The 19,218-nt window shown below is 45.8% G+C and overlaps 1 protein-coding gene and 1 long non-coding RNA gene across 3 annotated transcripts in view; one reads left to right on the plus strand and one right to left on the minus strand.

The window, feature by feature from the left end:
- LOC134910656 (uncharacterized) overlaps positions 1-19,218 on the plus strand; it is a 45,389-nt gene that overhangs the window by 17,808 nt on the left and 8,363 nt on the right. The window lies entirely within an intron of this gene.
- Positions 9,993-19,218, minus strand: part of STUM (stum, mechanosensory transduction mediator homolog) — a 136,740-nt gene continuing 127,514 nt past the window's right edge. The window contains exon 2 of one of the 2 annotated variants that reach the window (XM_063918944.1): positions 9,993-17,550. In XM_063918944.1, coding sequence (XP_063775014.1) covers positions 13,447-15,615 — 2,169 coding nt within the window. In that variant the 5' untranslated portion in view covers positions 15,616-17,550 and the 3' untranslated portion in view covers positions 9,993-13,446. The remainder of the gene's footprint in view (positions 17,551-19,218) is intronic. The other variant, XM_063918945.1, reaches the window with a different exon arrangement.

Genomic DNA, 19,218 nt, shown 5'->3' on the forward strand with positions numbered 1-19,218 from the left:
GTTAGGGTTAGGCACCAGGGGGAAGGTCAGGTTAGGCACCAGGGGGAAGGATAGGGTTAGGCACTAGGGGAAGGGTTAGACACCAGGGGGAAGGTTAGGGTTAGGCTCCAGGGGGAAGGTTAGGGTTAGGCACCATGGGGAAGGATAGGGTTATGCACTAGGACAAGGGTTAGGGTTAGGCGCCAGGGGGAGGGTTAGGGTTAGGCACAAGGAGGAGGGTTAGGCACCAGGAGGATGGTTAGGGTTAGGCACCAGGGGTAAGATTAGGGTTAGTCACCAGTGGGAGGGTTAGGGTTCGGCACCAGGGGGAGGGTTAGAGTTAGGCATCAGGGGGAGGGTTAGGGTTAGGCACCAGGGGGAAGGTTAGGGTTAGACACTAGGCGTAGGGTTAGGGTTAGGCACCAGCGGGAAGGTTAGGGTTAGGCACTAGGGGAAGGGTTAGGGTTAGGCACCAGGAGGAGGGTTAGGCACCAGGAGGATGGTTAGGGTTAGGCACCAGGGGTAAGGTTAGGGTTAGTCACCAGTGGGAGGGTTAGGCACCAGGGGGAGGGTTAGGGTTAGGCACCAGGGGTAAGGTTAGGGTTAGGCACCAGGGGTTACGTTAGGGTTAGTCACCAGTGGGAGGGTTAGAGTTAGGCACCAGGGGGAGGGTTAGGGTTAGGCACCAGGGGGAAGGTTAGGGTTAGACACTAGGGGTAGGGTTAGGGTTAGGCACCAGCGGGAAGGTTAGGGTTAGGCACTAGGGGAAGGGTTAGGCACTAGGGGAAGGGTTAGGCACCAGGGGGAAGGTTAGGGTTAGACACTAGGGGTAGGGTTAGGCACCAGCGGGAAGGTTAGGGTTAGGCACTAGGGGGAGGGTTAAGCACCAGGGGAAGGGTTAGGCACTAGTGGGAGGATTAGGGTTAGGCACTAGTGGGATGATTAGGGTTAGGCACTAGTGGGAGGATTAGGGTTAGGCACTAGTGGGAGGATTAGGGTTAGGATTAGGTTTAAAACAAAAGAGCCATGTGTCGACCACATCTGTGTCGTCCTTTTGACCCTGCCAACCATTTAACTGTCACCTTTTAGACTTGTCAACCTTTTGACTCTGTCGACCTGTTGACCATCTAGTGTTGAGCTATTGACTGTCTATAAACTGATGATCCTTTATCCCACAGCCGCTATGGTAATCCATGGTACCCGAGTCTGTGCTATTCTGTGGCAAACCAATATTACCAAATGTCATCCTTGACTCTGATCTGTCCTTTGTTCCCCACATTCAATCTGTCTCAAGATCATGTTACATGCATCTAAAAAACATATCCAAAATACGACCATACCTTACACAAGACACTGTTAAAACTCTAATCCACGCTCTCATTATCTCCCGCATTGATTATTGCAATAGTCTCCTAACTGGTCTTCCCAAAACGAGACTCTCACCACTACAATCCATTCTGAATGCAGCGGCGAGGCTTATCTTCCTCGCTAGACGTTCATCGTCTGCAGATCCACTCTGTCAGTCCCTCCATTGGTTACCTGTACTCTACCGCATTCAATATAAAATACTTTTACTCACACACAAGGCCATTAACCAAACTACACCAACGTACATCACTTCGCTTATCACAAAATATCTCCCAACCCGACCTCTTCGCTCTTCACAAGACCTGCGTCTCTCATCCACACTCATTACTCGCTCCCACTCACGACCGCAGGACTTTCATCGGGCTGCACCCACTCTGTGGAATGCCCTACCACGCACAATAAGACTCTCCTCTAGTCTCCAAACCTTCAAGCGTTCCCTCAAAACTCACCTCTTTAGGCAAGCGTATCAAATTCCTGAACCGCCCAAATAACTTTCATAAACCGTCCTATCAAATTACATCCACTCTGTACAGTCCACACATATCCTCACGTCTTTTCATTCTATGCAATAGATAGCACCTTTCCTTGTGTACATATGCCTATTTCCCTATAGATTGTAAGCTTGCGAGCAGGGCCTTCCTACCTCTATGACTGTTATCACCCAGTTTGTTATTGTTATTTCAAATTGTAAAGCGCAACGGAATTTGCTGCGCTATATAAGAAACTGTTAATAAATAAATAATAAATAATCACTGTAGATATGGCAGAAAACTGCTGAGTATGCTCTAAATACAGATATGATGCGATGCAGGCCACAACTGGATTTAAGGAGACATCGGAGACAAAATAAGAGAAACCGTGAAGGGTCGGAAGCTTACTGAGGTGGGGGTACATAGGCCAGGGCCTGATTACATTGGGGCTAGTACCCCATAGGCCCCGCCCCTTTTTAGGGGGCCCCAAGCCGGAGCACTCCCGACCCATCTGCACCTGTGCTGGTGGACTAATCAGCAGGGGGAAGGGATAGAGGGACCAGGATCATTCCCCATCTGCGCTGCGCACATGACGCCATGAAGATCAGTGTGTGATGTGCCTGCTGCTGCCTCAAGGAGGAACAAGCAGAAGATCCAGGTAAGTGATCGTGTGGGGAGCGGTAACACAAACACAGGCGACTGCTGCAGAGATATAGGGGGCAGAGACAGGGGCTGCCGCAGTACCACAGGAAGGGGGGTGGGAACCCAGACTGCTGAAGAGACACCATGGAGGTTTATGTAGACTCTAAGGGGCCTATTTATAGGATAATATTTGTGGGTTATCCCCTGAAAACACCCGGCGGTACATGTTAAGGCTCTCCGATATCTGCTGTGGCCCCAGATTTACCAACCTTGGCCCCGCAGCTAACACCATCTGCAGATTGCTTTCGCAGTCATGTCACTTCTCACACATACAGGAGCGGCCTCCTTCCAGAGCCTCTGCCCCTGTTTAGAGATGAGCGGGTTCGGTTCCTCGGAATCCGAACCCCCCCGAACTTCAGCCTTTTTACACGGGTCCGAGGCAGACTCGGATCTTCCCGCCTTGCTCGGCTAACCCGAGCGCGCCCGAACGTCATCATCCCGCTGTCGGATTCTCGCGAGGCTCGTATTCTATCGCGAGACTCGGATTCTATATAAGGAGCCGCGCGTCGCCGCCATTTTCACACGTGCATTGAGATTGATAGGGAGAGGACGTGGCTGGCGTCCTCTCCGTTAGAATAGATAGAGACACTTGAGTTGATTACTTAGTAATTTTGGGGAGCATTAGGAGTACTCAGAGTGCAGAGTTTTGCTGATAGTTACTAGTGACTGACCACCACCAGTTTTATTTATTATTTAATATAATCCGTTCTCTGCCTGAAAAAAAACGATACACAGTCACATACCATATCTGTGCTCAGCCTCAGTGTGCTGCATGATAATATCATCTATATCACAGGTTCTCAAACTCGGTCCTCAGGACCCCACACAGTGCATGTTTTGCAGGTCTCCTCACAGAATCACAAGTGAAATAATTATTTCCACCTGTGGACCTTTTAAAATGTGTCAGTGAGTAATTAATACACCTGTGCACCAGCTGGGTTACCTGCAAAACATGCACTGTGTGGGGTCCTGAGGACCGAGTTTGAGAACCACTGATCTATATGTATATCTGACTGTGCTGAGTGCTCACTGCTCACACAGCTGAATTGTGGGGGGAGACTGGGGTGCAGTTATAGCAGGAGTACAGTGCACACTTTTGCTGCCAGTGTGACTGACCAGTGGCCACCAGTATATTGTCTGCCTGAAAAAGTTAAACACTCCTGTGGTGTTTTTTTATTTATTCTATAAACACATTCTGCTGACAGTGTCCAGCAGGTCCGTCATTCATTATATTATATAAATATTTACCTGCAGTAGTGTTATATTTTTTTTGTTCATCTCTATCATCTTTATCATCTCTATATTAGCAGACGCAGTACGGTAGTCCACGGCTGTGGCTACCTCTGTGTCGTCAGTGCTCGTCCATAATTGTATACCTACCTGTGGTGGGGTTTTTTTTTCTATCTTCTTCATACTAGTAGTTTAGGAGTCTGCTGACAGTGTCCAGCAGGTCCGTCATTATATTATATATACCTGCAGTAGTGATATATATATTTTTTTTATATCATTATCATCTCTATACTAGCAGACGCAGTACGGTAGTCCACGGCTGTAGCTACCTCTGTGTCGTCAGTGCTCGTCCATAATTGTATACCTACCTGTGGTGGGGTTTTTTTTTCTATCTTCTTCATACTAGTAGTTTAGGAGTCTGCTGACAGTATCCAGCAGGTCCGTCATTATATTATATATACCTGCAGTAGTGATATATATATATTTTTTATATCATTATCATCTCTATACTAGCAGATGCAGTACGGTAGTCCACAGCTGTAGCTACCTCTGTGTCGTCAGTGCTCGTCCATAATTGTATACCTACCTGTGGTGGGTTTTTTTTTTCTATCTTCTTCATACTAGTAGTTTAGGAGTCTGCTGACAGTGTCCAGCAGGTCCGTCATTATATTATATATACCTGCAGTAGTGATATATATATTTTTTTTATATCATTATCATCTCTATACTAGCAGACGCAGTACGGTAGTCCACGGCTGTAGCTACCTCTGTGTCGTCAGTGCTCGTCCATAATTGTATACCTACCTGTGGTGGGTTTTTTTTTTCTATCTTCTTCATACTAGTAGTTTAGGAGTCTGCTGACAGTGTCCAGCAGGTCCGTCATTATATTATATATACCTGCAGTAGTGATATATATATATTTTTTATATCATTATCATCTCTATACTAGCAGACGCAGTACGGTAGTCCACGGCTGTAGCTACCTCTGTGTCATCAGTGCTCGTCCATAATTGTATACCTACCTGTGGTGGGGTTTTTTTTTCTATCTTCTTCATACTAGTAGTTTAGGAGTCTGCTGACAGTGTCCAGCAGGTCCGTCATTATATTATATATACCTGCAGTAGTGATATATATATATTTTTTATATTACTATCATCTCTATACTAGCAGACGCAGTACGGTAGTCCACGGCTGTAGCTACCTCTGTGTCGTCAGTGCTCGTCCATAATTGTATACCTACCTGTGGTGGGTTTTTTTTTTCTATCTTCTTCATACTAGTAGTTTAGGAGTCTGCTGACAGTGTCCAGCAGGTCCGTCACCTGCAGCGCATTCATCATAAGTCAGTGACAAGTTCAAAAACTTTGGGCGACAGCGGAAGCAGTCCACTGACCAGTAAATCCCTTCCTCTTGTAACCAAGCTCACGCAAACCACCCCACCAACTCCCTCAGTGTCAATTTCCTCCTTCCCCAGGAATGCCAATAGTCCTGCAGGCCATGTCACTGGCAATTCTGACGAGTCCTCTCCTGCCTGGGATTCCTCCGATGCATCCTTGAGTGTAACGCCTACTGCTGCTGGCGCTGCTGTTGTTGCTGCTGGGAGTCGATGGTCATCCCAGAGGGGAAGTCGTAAGACCACTTTTACTACTTCCACCAAGCAATTGACTGTCCAACAGTCCTTTGCGAGGAAGATGAAATATCACAGCAGTCATCCTGCTGCAAAGCGGATAACTGAGGCCTTGGCATCCTGGGCGGTGAGAAACGTGGTACCGGTATCCATCATTACTGCAGAGCCAACTATAGACTTGTTTGAGGTACTGTGTCCCCGGTACCAAATACCATCTAGGTTCCATTTCTCTAGGCAGGCGATACCGAAAATGTACACAGACCTCAGAAAAAGACTCACCAGTGTCCTAAAAAATGCAGTTGTACCCAATGTCCACTTAACCACGGACATGTGGACAAGTGGAGCAGGGCAGACTCAGGACTATATGACTGTGACAGCCCACTGGGTAGATGTATGGACTCCCGCCGCAAGAACAGCAGCGGCGGCACCAGTAGCAGCATCTCGCAAACGCCAACTCTTTCCTAGGCAGGCTACGCTTTGTATCACCGCTTTCCAGAATACGCACACAGCTGAAAACCTCTTACGGCAACTGAGGAAGATCATCGCAGAATGGCTTACCCCAATTGGACTCTCCTGTGGATTTGTGGCATCGGACAACGCCAGCAATATTGTGTGTGCATTAAATATGGGCAAATTCCAGCACGTCCCATGTTTTGCACATACCTTGAATTTGGTGGTGCAGAATTATTTAAAAAACGAGAGGGGCGTGCAAGAGATGCTGTCGGTGGCCAGAAGAATTGCGGGACACTTTCGGCATACAGGCACCACGTACAGAAGACTGGAGCAACACCAAAAACGCCTGATCCTGCCCTGCCATCATCTGAAGCAAGAAGTGGTAACGAGGTGGAATTCAACCCTCTATATGCTTCAGAGGTTGGAGGAGCAGCAAAAGGCCATTCAAGCCTATACAACTGACCACGATATAGGAGGTGGAATGCACCTGTCTCAAGCGCAGTGGAGAATGATTTCAACGTTGTGCAAGGTTCTGCAACCTTTTGAACTTGCCACACGTGAAGTCAGTTCAGACACTGCCAGCCTGAGTCAGGTCATTCCCCTCATCAGGCTTTTGCAGAAGAAGCTGGAGACATTGAAGGAGGAGCTAACACTGAGCGATTCCGCTAGGCATGTGGGACTTGTGGACGGAGCCCTTAATTCGCTTAACAAGGATTCGCGGGTGGTCAATCTGTTGAAATCAGAGCACTACATTTTGGCCACCGTGCTCGATCCTAGATTTAAAACCTACGTTGTATCTCTCTTTCCGGCAGACACAAGTCTGCAGGGGTTCAAAGAACTGCTGGTGAGAAAATTGTCAAGTCAAGTGGAACGCGACCTGTCAACATCTCCTCCTTCACATTCTCCCGCAACTGGGGGTGCGAGGAAAAGGCTCAGAATTCCGAGCCCACCCGCTGGCGGTGATGCAGGGCAGTCTGGAGCGACTGCTGATGCTGACATCTGGTCCGGACTGAAGGACCTGACAACGATTACGGACATGTCGTCTACTGTCACTGCATATGATTCTCTCACCATTGAAAGAATGGTGGAGGATTATATGAGTGACCGCATCCAAGTAGGCACGTCAGACAGTCCGTACGTATACTGGCAGGAAAAAGAGGCAATTTGGAGGCCCTTGCACAAACTGGCTTTATTCTACCTAAGTTGCCCTCCCACAAGTGTGTACTCCGAAAGAGTGTTTAGTGCCGCCGCTCACCTTGTCAGCAATCGGCGTACGAGGTTACTTCCAGAAAATGTGGAGAAGATGATGTTCATTAAAATGAATTATAATCAATTCCTCCATGGAGACATTCACCAGCAGCAATTGCCTCCACAAAGTACACAGGGAGCTGTGATGGTGGATTCCAGTGGGGACGAATTGATAATCTGTGAGGAGGGGGATGTACACAGTGATGAATCGGAGGATAATGATGAGGTGGACATCTTGCCTCTGTAGAGCCAGTTTGTGAAAGGAGAGATTAATTGCTTCTTTTTTGGTGGGGGTCCAAACCAACCCGTCATTTCAGTCACAGTCGTGTGGCAGACCCTGTCACTGAAATGATGGGTTGGTTAAAGTGTGCATGTCCTGTTTATACAACATAAGGGTGGGTGGGAGGGCCCAAGGACAATTCCATCTTGCACCTCTTTTTTCTTTCATTTTTCTTTGCGTCATGTGCTGTTTGGGGAGTGTTTTTTGGAAGGGCCATCCTGCGTGACACTGCAGTGCCACTCCTAGATGGGCCAGGTGTTTGTGTCGGCCATTAGGGTCGCTTATCTTAGTCACACAGCTACCTCATTGCGCCTCTTTTTTTTCTTCTTTGCGTCATGTGCTGTTTGGGGAGTGTTTTTTGGAAGGGCCATCCTGCGTGACACTGCAGTGCCACTCCTAGATGGGCCAGGTGTTTGTGTCGGCCACTAGGGTCACTTATCTTAGTCACACAGCTACCTCATTGCGCCTCTTTTTTTTCTTCTTTGCGTCATGTGCTGTTTGGGGAGTATTTTTTGGAAGGGCCATCCGGCCTGACACTGCAGTGCCACTCCTAGATGGGCCAGGTGTTTGTGTCGGCCACTAGGGTCGCTTAGCTTACTCACACAGCTACCTCATTGCGCCTCTTTTTTTCTTTGCGTCATGTGCTGTTTGGGGAGTGTTTTTTGGAAGGGCCATCCTGCGTGACACTGCAGTGCCACTCCTAGATGGGCCAGGTGTTTGTGTCGGCCACTTGGGTCGCTGAGCTTAGTCACACAGCTACCTCATTGCGCCTCTTTTTTTCTTTGCGTCATGTGCTGTTTGGGGAGTGTTTTCTGGAAGGGCCATCCTGCGTGACACTGCAGTGCCACTCCTAGATGGGCCAGGTGTTTGTGTCGGCCACTTGGGTCGCTGAGCTTAGTCATCCAGCGACCTCGGTGCAAATTTTAGGACTAAAAATAATATTGTGAGGTGTGAGGTGTTCAGAATAGACTGAAAATGAGTGGAAATTATGGTTATTGAGGTTAATAATACTTTGGGATCAAAATTACCCCCAAATTCTATGATTTAAGCAGTTTTTTAGGTTTTTTTAAAAAAAACACCCGAATCCAAAACACACCCGAATCCGACAAAAAAAATTCGGTGAGGTTTTGCCAAAACGCGTTCGAACCCAAAACACGGCCACGGAACCGAACCCAAAACCAAAACACAAAACCCGAAAAATTTCCGGTGCACATCTCTACGCCTGTATATGATTATTATTAGTACATTCGGGTGATCGATAATAATCTGATTGGTTGCTATGGGCAACAACCCTTCTTGTCTGTTTTAGATGCTTTAGTAAATATACCCATAACAGTTTTCCTCTCAGGACGATCTCCCCACCCTCAATACTATCTGTATTGTATTCGTGAATGAAAGGGGATTTTAGATGCAGGCATCTGAGTGACATTTGATGTAATATTCAGAAGAACAAAAACCACAACGGTGAAGTTCACTTTTTTTTCTATGAAGATTTGAACAACGTTAAACTGGCGATGTCTAAAGTGGCGTGCCGAATTCAAGTTACCTGTATAGTGATTACTGGCAGCCGTTATGAATAATGGTCTTGAACAGTATCTCAACATTAATTTATACGTGCAGATGATCTATAAGTAACAGCAATCAGTAGACATGACATGTTTATTGTAGCAGATTCTATCTGAAGATGTTGACATACTATAAGCTACAAACATTGTGGCTTTTACTATGTGCAACTACTCCATTGCAAAGTTCTGCAGTAAGCAATTTAAGACACAGGGATCAATGTACTAAGCCTTGGAGAGAATTAATGTGGACGGAGATAAAGTACCAACCAATCAGCTCCTAACTGTCTTTTATCAAACACAGCATGTGACATGACAGTTAGGAGCTGATTGGTTGGTACTTTATCTCCATCCACTTTATCTCTCTCCTAGGCTTAGTACATAGATCCCTTTCTTACTGTAGTGCCTGAAAACTGTGTGTTTGTTTTGTATATATTTTTTACTTGAGCTTAGTCTCTTTGATACTTTTAGTTGACTTTATTATCTCTTTGATACAAACTGCACTGCAGATCTCCCTATTATGTCCTGGTGGGTTATGAGCATTGCATGTACGTTGGAGCTCGTACCTTAAAAACAGGAAAGTGAGTGTGAGCTATGGGAAAACACATAGCCCATGTACTAACCCAGCCTTTAAATTATTCATGTCAAGTTAATCAATTGAAAGGTTTGACCGTTATTGTGCAACAAACATAAAACGTTAACATTTATTATAATAGTAGTGATTCAAGCACCGGAAAACAGCTTATCTCTGCACGTATGTACAGCAGGGACTTTTCAGTTTCCTGCTCTTCCAGGGTCCAGGAGACTCCCTGAGTAGGGGGACTCCTCCTGGAATACTGACAGCACATGGGGGATGTTTTGCAAAAATATAAATAGAAACATCAAGCTACGCCCACCTCAGGGAACACCAAGTTAGCGTCAGCATAGGCTTGTCTCCGCCCACTTGATGATAGGATTGGCATTGCCAAGCCACGCCCACTTCTTTTATCCCTCCCCTGCAGATCTCCACGAAGCAAGGGATGAAATGCCAGCAAGCATGACTATGACATTAAAAATAATCACGTAATGCCGATGAATTAAATGGCACATTAACTTTTTATTAAATAGAAAAAAAAAATATTCAAACATTCATAATTTAGTTCAGTTTAAAACGTTAAAAAACACACAACCCCATGCTTTTTATCTTTGTGAGCGACTTTACAATAAATTATTTACAGTTAACTGACGGCTTAGATACAAAGTCACAGGGGCGTCTTCACAAAGTGCCGACCCTTTTTGGTGCGCTTGACCTTTAACATTTAAAGCGGCACTAATTGGTGCTGCTTTAAATTATGAAGTTGGAGCCAAACGAGAATATACCTATACTTAGTGTTCAGAACTGCAGAAAAGTGGAAACTAAACAGCAAGGTCTGGATTAAACTTCCCTGAAGAAAACAGCAAACTACAATTCTGTAGTCATTCAGTGTTTTGTTATTTAATGGTAGGTTTTGTCCAGAAGCATCTGATCAGGGCCGCTGAGACGGACGGCGGGCCCGGGTGCTAGAGTAGGCGATGCCAAACATAGGGGTGTGGCCACACCCACTTGTTGAAAGTTTGACCTAAAATATTATGCTTTGCACCTAGAAGGGGGCACTCCACCTCATCCATGGCTGCCGTGGGCCCCTGCAGGCCCCCTCAGATAAACCTGGACTGAGGTATTCATTCCATTCCCTGCTCGGCACCCATGCATCTGGTGAGGCAAGATCGCAGCCTTCAAGTCCACTCAAGTTCTATTCACAATAAACAATGTCTATATTTAATTGGCTCATGACCACAGATCTTAAGCAGGGGCACCAGGAGGGAAGGAGGGGGGTGAATGGGTTAAATAAACTGGCCCGGGCTGGTTTAAGGGGCCCGGCAGGTGCCTGGGCTAGCTGGCATAGTCATTTTCACTCATGTAGGGAGGAACCACGCCCCCAAGATTTGGCCACACCTCTCCCATCACCCAGACTCGTCATTGCTCTCTATGGCCCTGGTCTTAAGACCTACACTTAGGGGGTCATTCCGAGTTGATCGCTCGCTAGCAGTTTTTAGCAGCCGTGCAAACGCATTGCCACCACCCACCGGGGAGTGTATTTTCGCTTTGCAGAAGTACACACGCTTGTGCAGCAGAGTGCCTGCAAAAACATTTTGTGCAAAACAAGACCAGCCCTGTAGTTAGTCTTCGTGTGCGTTGATTCTAACGTTGGAGGGTTGGCTTTTGACGTCACGCACGCGGCCAGCGCTCGCCCAGCCACGCCTGCGTTTTCCCTGGCACGCCTGCGTTTTTCTAAGCACTCCCTGAAAATGGACAGTTGACACCCACAAACGCCGCTTTCCTGTCAATCTTCTTGCGGCTGCCAGTGCGAATGAAAACGTCGATAGAACCTGTGCAAAACCACAAAAGCCTTTGTACCCGTACGTCACGCGTGTGCATTGCGGTGCCTACGCATGCGCACAAATGCCAATTTTTAGCCTGATCGCTGCGCAGTGAACAACGGCAGCTAGCGATCAACTCGGAATGACCCCCTTAGTGCGGGCAAAAACTGTGTGGCCTGGATCAATGTTACTAAGAATTCAGTGGTTTCTGGTGTATATTGGTCCAAGCTACAACATGGCCGCCTTCACTGTGCTTAGATAGCAATTCTGTTTTAGAGAGAACGTTCAACGATTGATGTGAAATCTGCTATTGTTTTTTTTATTATTATATCATTAAATAATATAGATTACTGCTTACGCCTGCGTTAGGCCCTACAAGTTTATTATGCAGCTCCCATCTATTGGTATACTGTATAATCATTTAACATAGTGGTTTTAGTTTTTCCTCAGCGAACGACGACAGGCCTTGTAAGGCCAGCAGAGCGTCCCAATATAAGCGTCCGATGACAGTTACGAAACCCGGCAACTAATTATATTGTCAATTTCTGAAAATTACAGAAAGACGTTCGTAATTAAAATACGGCTTTAATGATTTTTTTTATATATATCTCTAACGCTCCCCAGAAGCTGAGATGCCGGACCAGCCACAGGGACATCTCAGTCTCCCGGGAGATATAATAATGTCAGCTGTCCCCAGGCCTGTCAGTAGCTCTACCCGCAATACAGTATGTGCTGCTGCTTCCAACTGCCACCGAGACCTTTGTGACTGCGCTGCTGAAACTGACTCATGGTCCAATTTTAGCCACGTATGACATTTACGGCAGTAAAATTAGGACTTTGCTTCATGCAAGGATCATGGGAAAATGTACGCCCGCACCCCCTTCCCTTTCTCTGATGGAATGCGTCTCCCTGTGGCTCTATTCCCGCGCCTGTGTCCAGGACGGGAGAGCCTACTGTAGGTCACACTGACAAGGATTAATGAGACTCTTATTTTATCATGTAAGAAACTTTGCTGTAATATAATTTTTCTGCTTCACAGACAGGGCGGCAAACACTACTGGGCACCGAACAATGCGGCAGATGTATTAACCTGGAGAAGGGATAAAGAAGTGATAAACCAGTGATAAGTGCAAGATGATAACGCACCAGCCAATCATTATGGATGTGAAAAATGACAGACAGGAGCTGATTGGCTGGTGCGTTATCATCTTGCACGTATCACTGCTTTATCACTTCTTCATCGCTTCTCCAGGCTTAATACATCTGCTCCATTTATTGAAGCTGTTTGCACATGGTTTAAGCATAGCTACCAAATTTCGATTTTAGCAAAAATGGGCGGAGTTTTACCCAAAAGTGGTCGTTTTGGAGGATCAGAGTGGGGAATGGGCGGAATAAGGGCAGGCCTATTTTTTAATCCGGACCCATACGGGCAGCCTGCGTTAGCTTCAGCTCTGGGACCACCTTACAATGTATTGTATGGCTTCCTATATGGGGACCCCAAATATATAATAATACCCCACTTGGTGTCACGCACCTCTGATGAAGATAATAAGTGGATGAGGGAGGATTGGGGATTTTCTACAGTATACGGTCTAGTCTCTTACCCGGGGACGTATTTCTGTGTCAAAACGCAAGTAGAAGTAGTTGCCGTGAGTGTAAAGCAGGGGTGGGGAACCTCAGGCCCGAGGGCCGTGTGAGGCCCGCAGAGCCACTTGATCCGGCCCAGCCAGGCTCACCTAACCGAGGGACTTGGGGCATAACTACTGGGGGGCAGGCTCATTTTTAAGTTGATAATTTTTGTATGGTCCCCCAAGGATTTTATAAATATCCAAATGGCCCTTGGTAGAAAAAAGTACCCCATCCCTGGTGTAAAATGAGCTGCCGTGCCTGTATCGGACTTGAAGGCATTCCTTCATTTGCAAGGCTTTATGGCAGTTTTAGCTGCATGCTGGGAGTTGTAGTCCCACAACACCAGGCAAGCCCCAGGCCTGCTCTAACATTTTAGGAGTAGTCTCCTTAATCTGAGAAACACAAACCAAAATATGTAAACAAGAAAAAATTTGCAAAAATAAACAGCAGTGTAAAAAGTACCTTGTTAATACATGAAGCTATTATACAGCGAGTACAGGAATCTTATATACAAAACACCAAGAGTCTCACTTCAACAACTATAATAACCAATCTCTCTCTTTCCAATACAAGTACACATTGTGTATTGCCAAGGGTTAGGGCTAGGGTTAGGCTGCAGGAGGGGAGGGATAGGGTTAGGCTGCAGGAGGGGTGAGTTAGGGTTAGGCTGCAGGAGGGGAGGGATAGGGTTAGGCTGCAGGAGGGGAGAGTTAGGGTTAGGCTGCAGGAGGGGAGAGTTAGGGTTAGGCTGCAGGAGGGGTGAGTTAGGGTTAGGCAGCAGGAGGGGTGGGTTAGGGTTAGTCTGCAGGAGAGGAGAGTTAGGGTTAGGCTGCAAGAGGGGTGGGTTAGGGTTAGGCTGCAGGAGGGGATGGTTAGGGTTAGGCTGCAGGAGGGGTGAGTTAGGGTTAGGCTGCAGGAGGGGTGAGTTAGGGTTAGGCTGCAGGAGGGGTGGGTTAGGGTTAGGCTGCAGGAGGGGTGGGATAGGGTTAGGCTGCAGGAGGGGAGAGTTAGGGTTAGGCTGCAGGAGGGGAGGGTTAGGCTTAGGCTGCAGGAGCGGTGGGTTAGGGTTAGGCTGCAGGAGGGGATGGTTAGGGTTAGGCTGCAGGAGGGGTGAGTTAGGTTTAGGCTGCAGGAGGGGTGGGTTAGGGTTAGGCTGCAGGAGGGGAGAGTTAGGGTTAGGCTGCAGGAGGGGATGGTTATGGTTAGGCTGCAGGAGGGGAGGGTTAGGCTGCAGGAGGGGATGGTTAGGGTTAGGCTGCAGGAGGGAATGGTTAGGGTTAGGCTGCAGGAGGGGAGAGTTAGGGTTAGGCTGCAGGAGGGGTGAGTTAGGGTTAGGCTGCAGGAGGGGAGGTTAGGGTTAGGCTGCAGGAGGGGAGAGTTAGGGTTAGGCTGCAGGAGGGGAGGGTTAGGGTTAGGCTGCAGGAGGGGTGGGTTAGGGTTAGGCTGCAGTAGGGGTGGGTTAAGGTTAGGCTTTAGGAGGGAAGGGTTAGGCTGCGGGAGGGAAGGGTTAGGCTGCGGGAGGGGTGGATTAGGGTTAGGCTGCAGGAAGGGGAGGGCTGGGGTTAGGCTACAGGAGGTCAGGGTTATGGTTAGGCTACGGGAGGGGTGGGTTAGAGTTAGGCTGCAGGAGGGGAGGGTTAGGCTGCAGGAGGGGAGGATTAGGGTCAGGCTGCAGGAGGGGAGGGTTAGGGTTAGGCTGCAGGAGGGGTGGGTTAGGCTGCAGGAGGGGAGGGTTAGGATTAGGCTGCAGAAGGGGTGGGTTATGGTTAGGCTGCAGGAGGAGTGGGTTAGGGTTAGGCTGCAGGAGGGGAGAGTTAGGGTTAGGCTGCAGGAAGGGTGGGATAGAGTTAGGCTGCAGGAGGGGTGGGTTAGGGTTAGGCTGCAGGAGGGGTGGGTTAGGCTGCAGGAGGGGAGGGTTAGTATTAGGCTGCAGAAGGGGTGGGATAGAGTTAGGCTGCCGGAGGGGAGGGTTAGAATTAGGCTGCAGGAGGGGTGGGTTAGGGTTAGGCTGCAGGAGGGGAGAGTTAGGGTTAGGCTGCAGGAAGGGTGGGATAGAGTTAGGCTGCAGGAGGGGTGGGTTAGGGTTAGGCTGCAGGAGGGGTGGGATAGGGTTAGGCTGCAGGAGGGGAGAGTTAGGGTTAGGCTGCAGGAAGGGTGGGATAGAGTTAGGCTGCAGGAGGGGTGGGTTAGGATTAGGCTGCAGGAGGGGTGGGTTAGGGTTAGGCTGCAGGATGGGAGAGTTAGGGTTAGGCTGCAGGAAGGGTGGGATAGAGTTAGGCTGCAGGAGGGGTAGGATAGGGTTAGGCTGCAGGAGGGGTGGGATAGGGTTAGGCTGCAGGAGGGGTGGGTTAGAGTTAGGCTGCGGGAGGGGTGGGATAGAGTTAGGCTGCATGAGGGGTGGGTTAGGGTTAAAATACTTACGAAAATCCATTGGGACTCTGAATGTCGGAATGCCGCTGTCGACATTCTGACCGTCGGGATCTTGTGCTCCAGGATATCGATACCAACCCAGATAAACCTATACATGGAAGCACAGTTGGGGTAGCGGCTAGCATTACTGCCACACAGCACTGAGGTCATGGGTACTATCCCCACCAAGGCCCTATCCGTGGTCACTCTGCGTTTCCTCCCACACTCCAAAAACATACAGGTAGGCAGAGCCGCACTGCCCATCTGGCACTTCTGGCAAATTGGCTAGTGCCAAAAATGAACCCTAGTGGGCACATGTGATCGGGAATATAGATTGTAAGCTCCATTGCGGCAGGAACAGAATATTCCCTCATATTCTGCAGCGCTCTGTAAAGCGCTGCTGAATATGGGGGCGCTATATAAATAACTTATTATATAATAATATCCAGGTGAGTTTTGTTTTGTATTCCTCAACCATGAAAATACATAAATCTGTTTCAAGATATGACTGAAAAGCTCTGGAAAGATAAAGCAGCAGTACGTAGCAAAGGTCGCAGGAGTGCATCAAATTAAAGTCATCTGAAGGCTGACAACACTTTATATATATTACAAGCGCATTGGTAGGGACTACAGCGAAGACGGCAGAGGATGCGTCAAAGCTCCAAGGCCGTCCACTGCGGGATCTAGCAAATGCAACAGTGGCTGCGTGTACCCAAATCCGTGTCCAAGACAAATACAATACATGAATAAAAAAACGCACACAACTTGAAATCTACACAGTGACACAACTAGTAATGTTGAAAAAAGACACGGGTTCAATGAGCAACCTTACATGATATTGTTGATCCAGAGTAAGGCCCAGCACAGACAGACGCCAAATCAGCGCCACAACCCCCAATACGGCAAACACAACAGGAACTGACTGGTTGGATGGTCCAGCCTGGAACACAACATGGTTTCTGTATAAGGATGCAGGAAGGAGATGTTGTGCTGGTCATTGCTCCTGATTTATCCTGGATCACTGTCTGCCCTTGATCAGAAGACATTGCAATAGTAACTGTGCTGGAATAGACAAATATTACAGAGTTCTTTTGGACCGTGCCTGGCGCCACAGACATTTTTGCATTCTGTAAGAAAATGACCCATCCTGCCCCAGAAATATTTCACATTGTTTGACAAAACATATGTTTCATAAAGGGGTTTATTCATGAAGCGGTGAAAAGAGTGGAGAACAGAAGTTGCCCATAGCAACCAATCAGTTTTGAAGGAATCCTTTATCAAGTACATTCTATAAAATGTAAGAGAGATGCTGATTGGTTGCCATGGGCAACTTACTTCTTTACTGCTCTGTTTCTCCACTCTTTTCACTGCTTCATGAATAGACCCCTAAATTTTACCCCCACCTTTGCTAGACTGACCCCATGACGCGAGCTCAGCCCCGTAAGCTCAGCTCCTAAATCAAGCACAAATTATAGAAAGTACAAATACTGAGCTTCAGTTTAACAGAGGAAAAGAAAAGAACACTGATGCAAATATACAGCGGCTCCTTATCCCGTACGCTCGGAAACGTTCATTCAGGAATGTTGGTCGATAATTGCTTTGAGGCGAAGTCAAGCGAAGGTAATTACTAGTGAAAAAGGAAATGCGTCTTTATTTTCCTTTCTGCAGGCCTGAAGCGATAAGGACGTGACCGCTTATTTGGAAGAGTTTCCTTTACATAAAGCAAGTGGCCTGTATGCGGGCAGTAAGCAGCGCGACTGGCTCTTCCGTGACATGACTGCTCCTCTTCTTCCTTTACGCCAGGCAGCGGTGACGGGGCAGGGTGGACCGTGAAAGGGTTTTGGGCTGGTAAAAGTGCAGAGGGCTGGAGAGCGATGTTCTTTGAATCCTGAAAACTGAAGAAGCTGGAATCCAGATGGAACGGACAAAACAGAAACGAAACTGAACGCATGTGGCAGAATGGTCAAAGTCCCAGTGTTATTGTAGGAACACGTGTCGCTTCCACGGATATTCCTGTGCCCATTGGTGGCCCCATCCCCTTCTCTTCAGCCGCAGTCTCCGTGGTAGTTCAGGGTCCATCGGCTCATCTTCTCTTTGCTAAAAAGGTTGTACGAAGAGAGGACCTGAGGAGGAAAGTGTCTGAGTTTCTGTGTATGTTGTATGGTTACAGCTGCTGGGGGATGCCTTGTTCCTTGTAGCCTGTAACGAAAGCAGACATATGTTACCAAAGGCATAGCAGCGGATATATACACAAATTTAGCTGTAGCCTGTACCTGTCCCGTATACTACTACTATACTGTATACTGCTACACAACACGACAGTAACCCTCCATCTCTGTGTCTAGGTGTCATCCTCCACGCCCCGTAGCTAATGCAGTGCACACCCTATAATGGTGATAGATAGATAGATAGATAGATAGATAGATAGATAGATAGATAGATAGATAGATAGATAGATAGATAGATAGATAGTCACATAAATATATAATTAGATAAATCTGAAATAGATATATAGATAAATAGATCATATACGGTAGATAGAGATATGTATCGCTATATAGATAAGTGGATAGATATGAAATATATACGATATGGAGAGGTATGATATAGATAGCTGACAAGCAGGGCCCTCACCCCTCATGTGCTTATCCTTCTCTTACTCAAACCATCCTCAACGGCACCTAATCCCACAGTTCTCTGCCACCCTGATACTTATACCAGTGTTTATTTACCCTGTACTTGTCCTATATCGTCACTATTGTCCTGTTTTGATTTTTCATGTATGTACTGTGTAATTGGGCGCTGCGGATCCCTTGTGGCGCCATATAAATAAAGGATAATAATGATAGATAGATAGATAGATAGATAGATAGATAATAGTAAGATAGGTAAATAGATAATTAGATAGATGTGAAATAAATAAATAAATAAATAAATAAATAAACAAACAAACAAACAGATATATAGATAAGTTGATATACAGTATATGAAATAGATAAACAGATATATTAATAAGTACATACACATGAAATAGATATATAGATAAGTATATAGATATGGAACAGATACATATATATAGATAAGTAGATAGATATGAAATAGATAAAAAGATATATAGATATATATAGATAGTATATACATATGAAATATATATATATAGATAAGTAGATAGATATGAAATAGATATATAGATAGTAGATATGAAATAGATATATAGATAGTAGATATGAAATAGATAAAAAGATATATAGATAGTATAGATATGAAATATATATATATATAGATAGTATAAAGATATTAAATAGATATATAGATAAGTAGATAGATATGAAATAGATATATAGATAGTAGATATTAAATAGATATATAGATAGTAGATATGAAATAGATAAAAAGATATATAGATAGTATAGATATGAAATATATATATATATATAGATAGTATATAGATATTAAATAGATATATAGATAAGTAGATAGATATGAAATAGATATATAGATAGTAGATATGAAATAGATATATAGATAGTATATAGATAAGTAGATAGATATGAAATAGATATATAGATAGTAGATATTAAATAGATATATAGATAGTATATAGATAAGTAGATAGATATGAAATAGATATATAGATAGTAGATATTAAATAGATATATAGATAGTATATAGATAAGTAGATAGATATGAAATAGATATATAGATAGTACATATTAAACAGATAGTATATAGATAAGTAGATAGATATGAAATAGATATATAGATAGTAGATATGAAATAGATACATAGATATATAGATAGTATATAGATATGAAATATACTGTATATATAGATAGTATATAGATATTAAATAGATATATAGATAAG

This window comes from Pseudophryne corroboree, chromosome 4, assembly GCF_028390025.1.
Source record: "Pseudophryne corroboree isolate aPseCor3 chromosome 4, aPseCor3.hap2, whole genome shotgun sequence".
NCBI lineage: Eukaryota > Metazoa > Chordata > Amphibia > Anura > Myobatrachidae > Pseudophryne > Pseudophryne corroboree.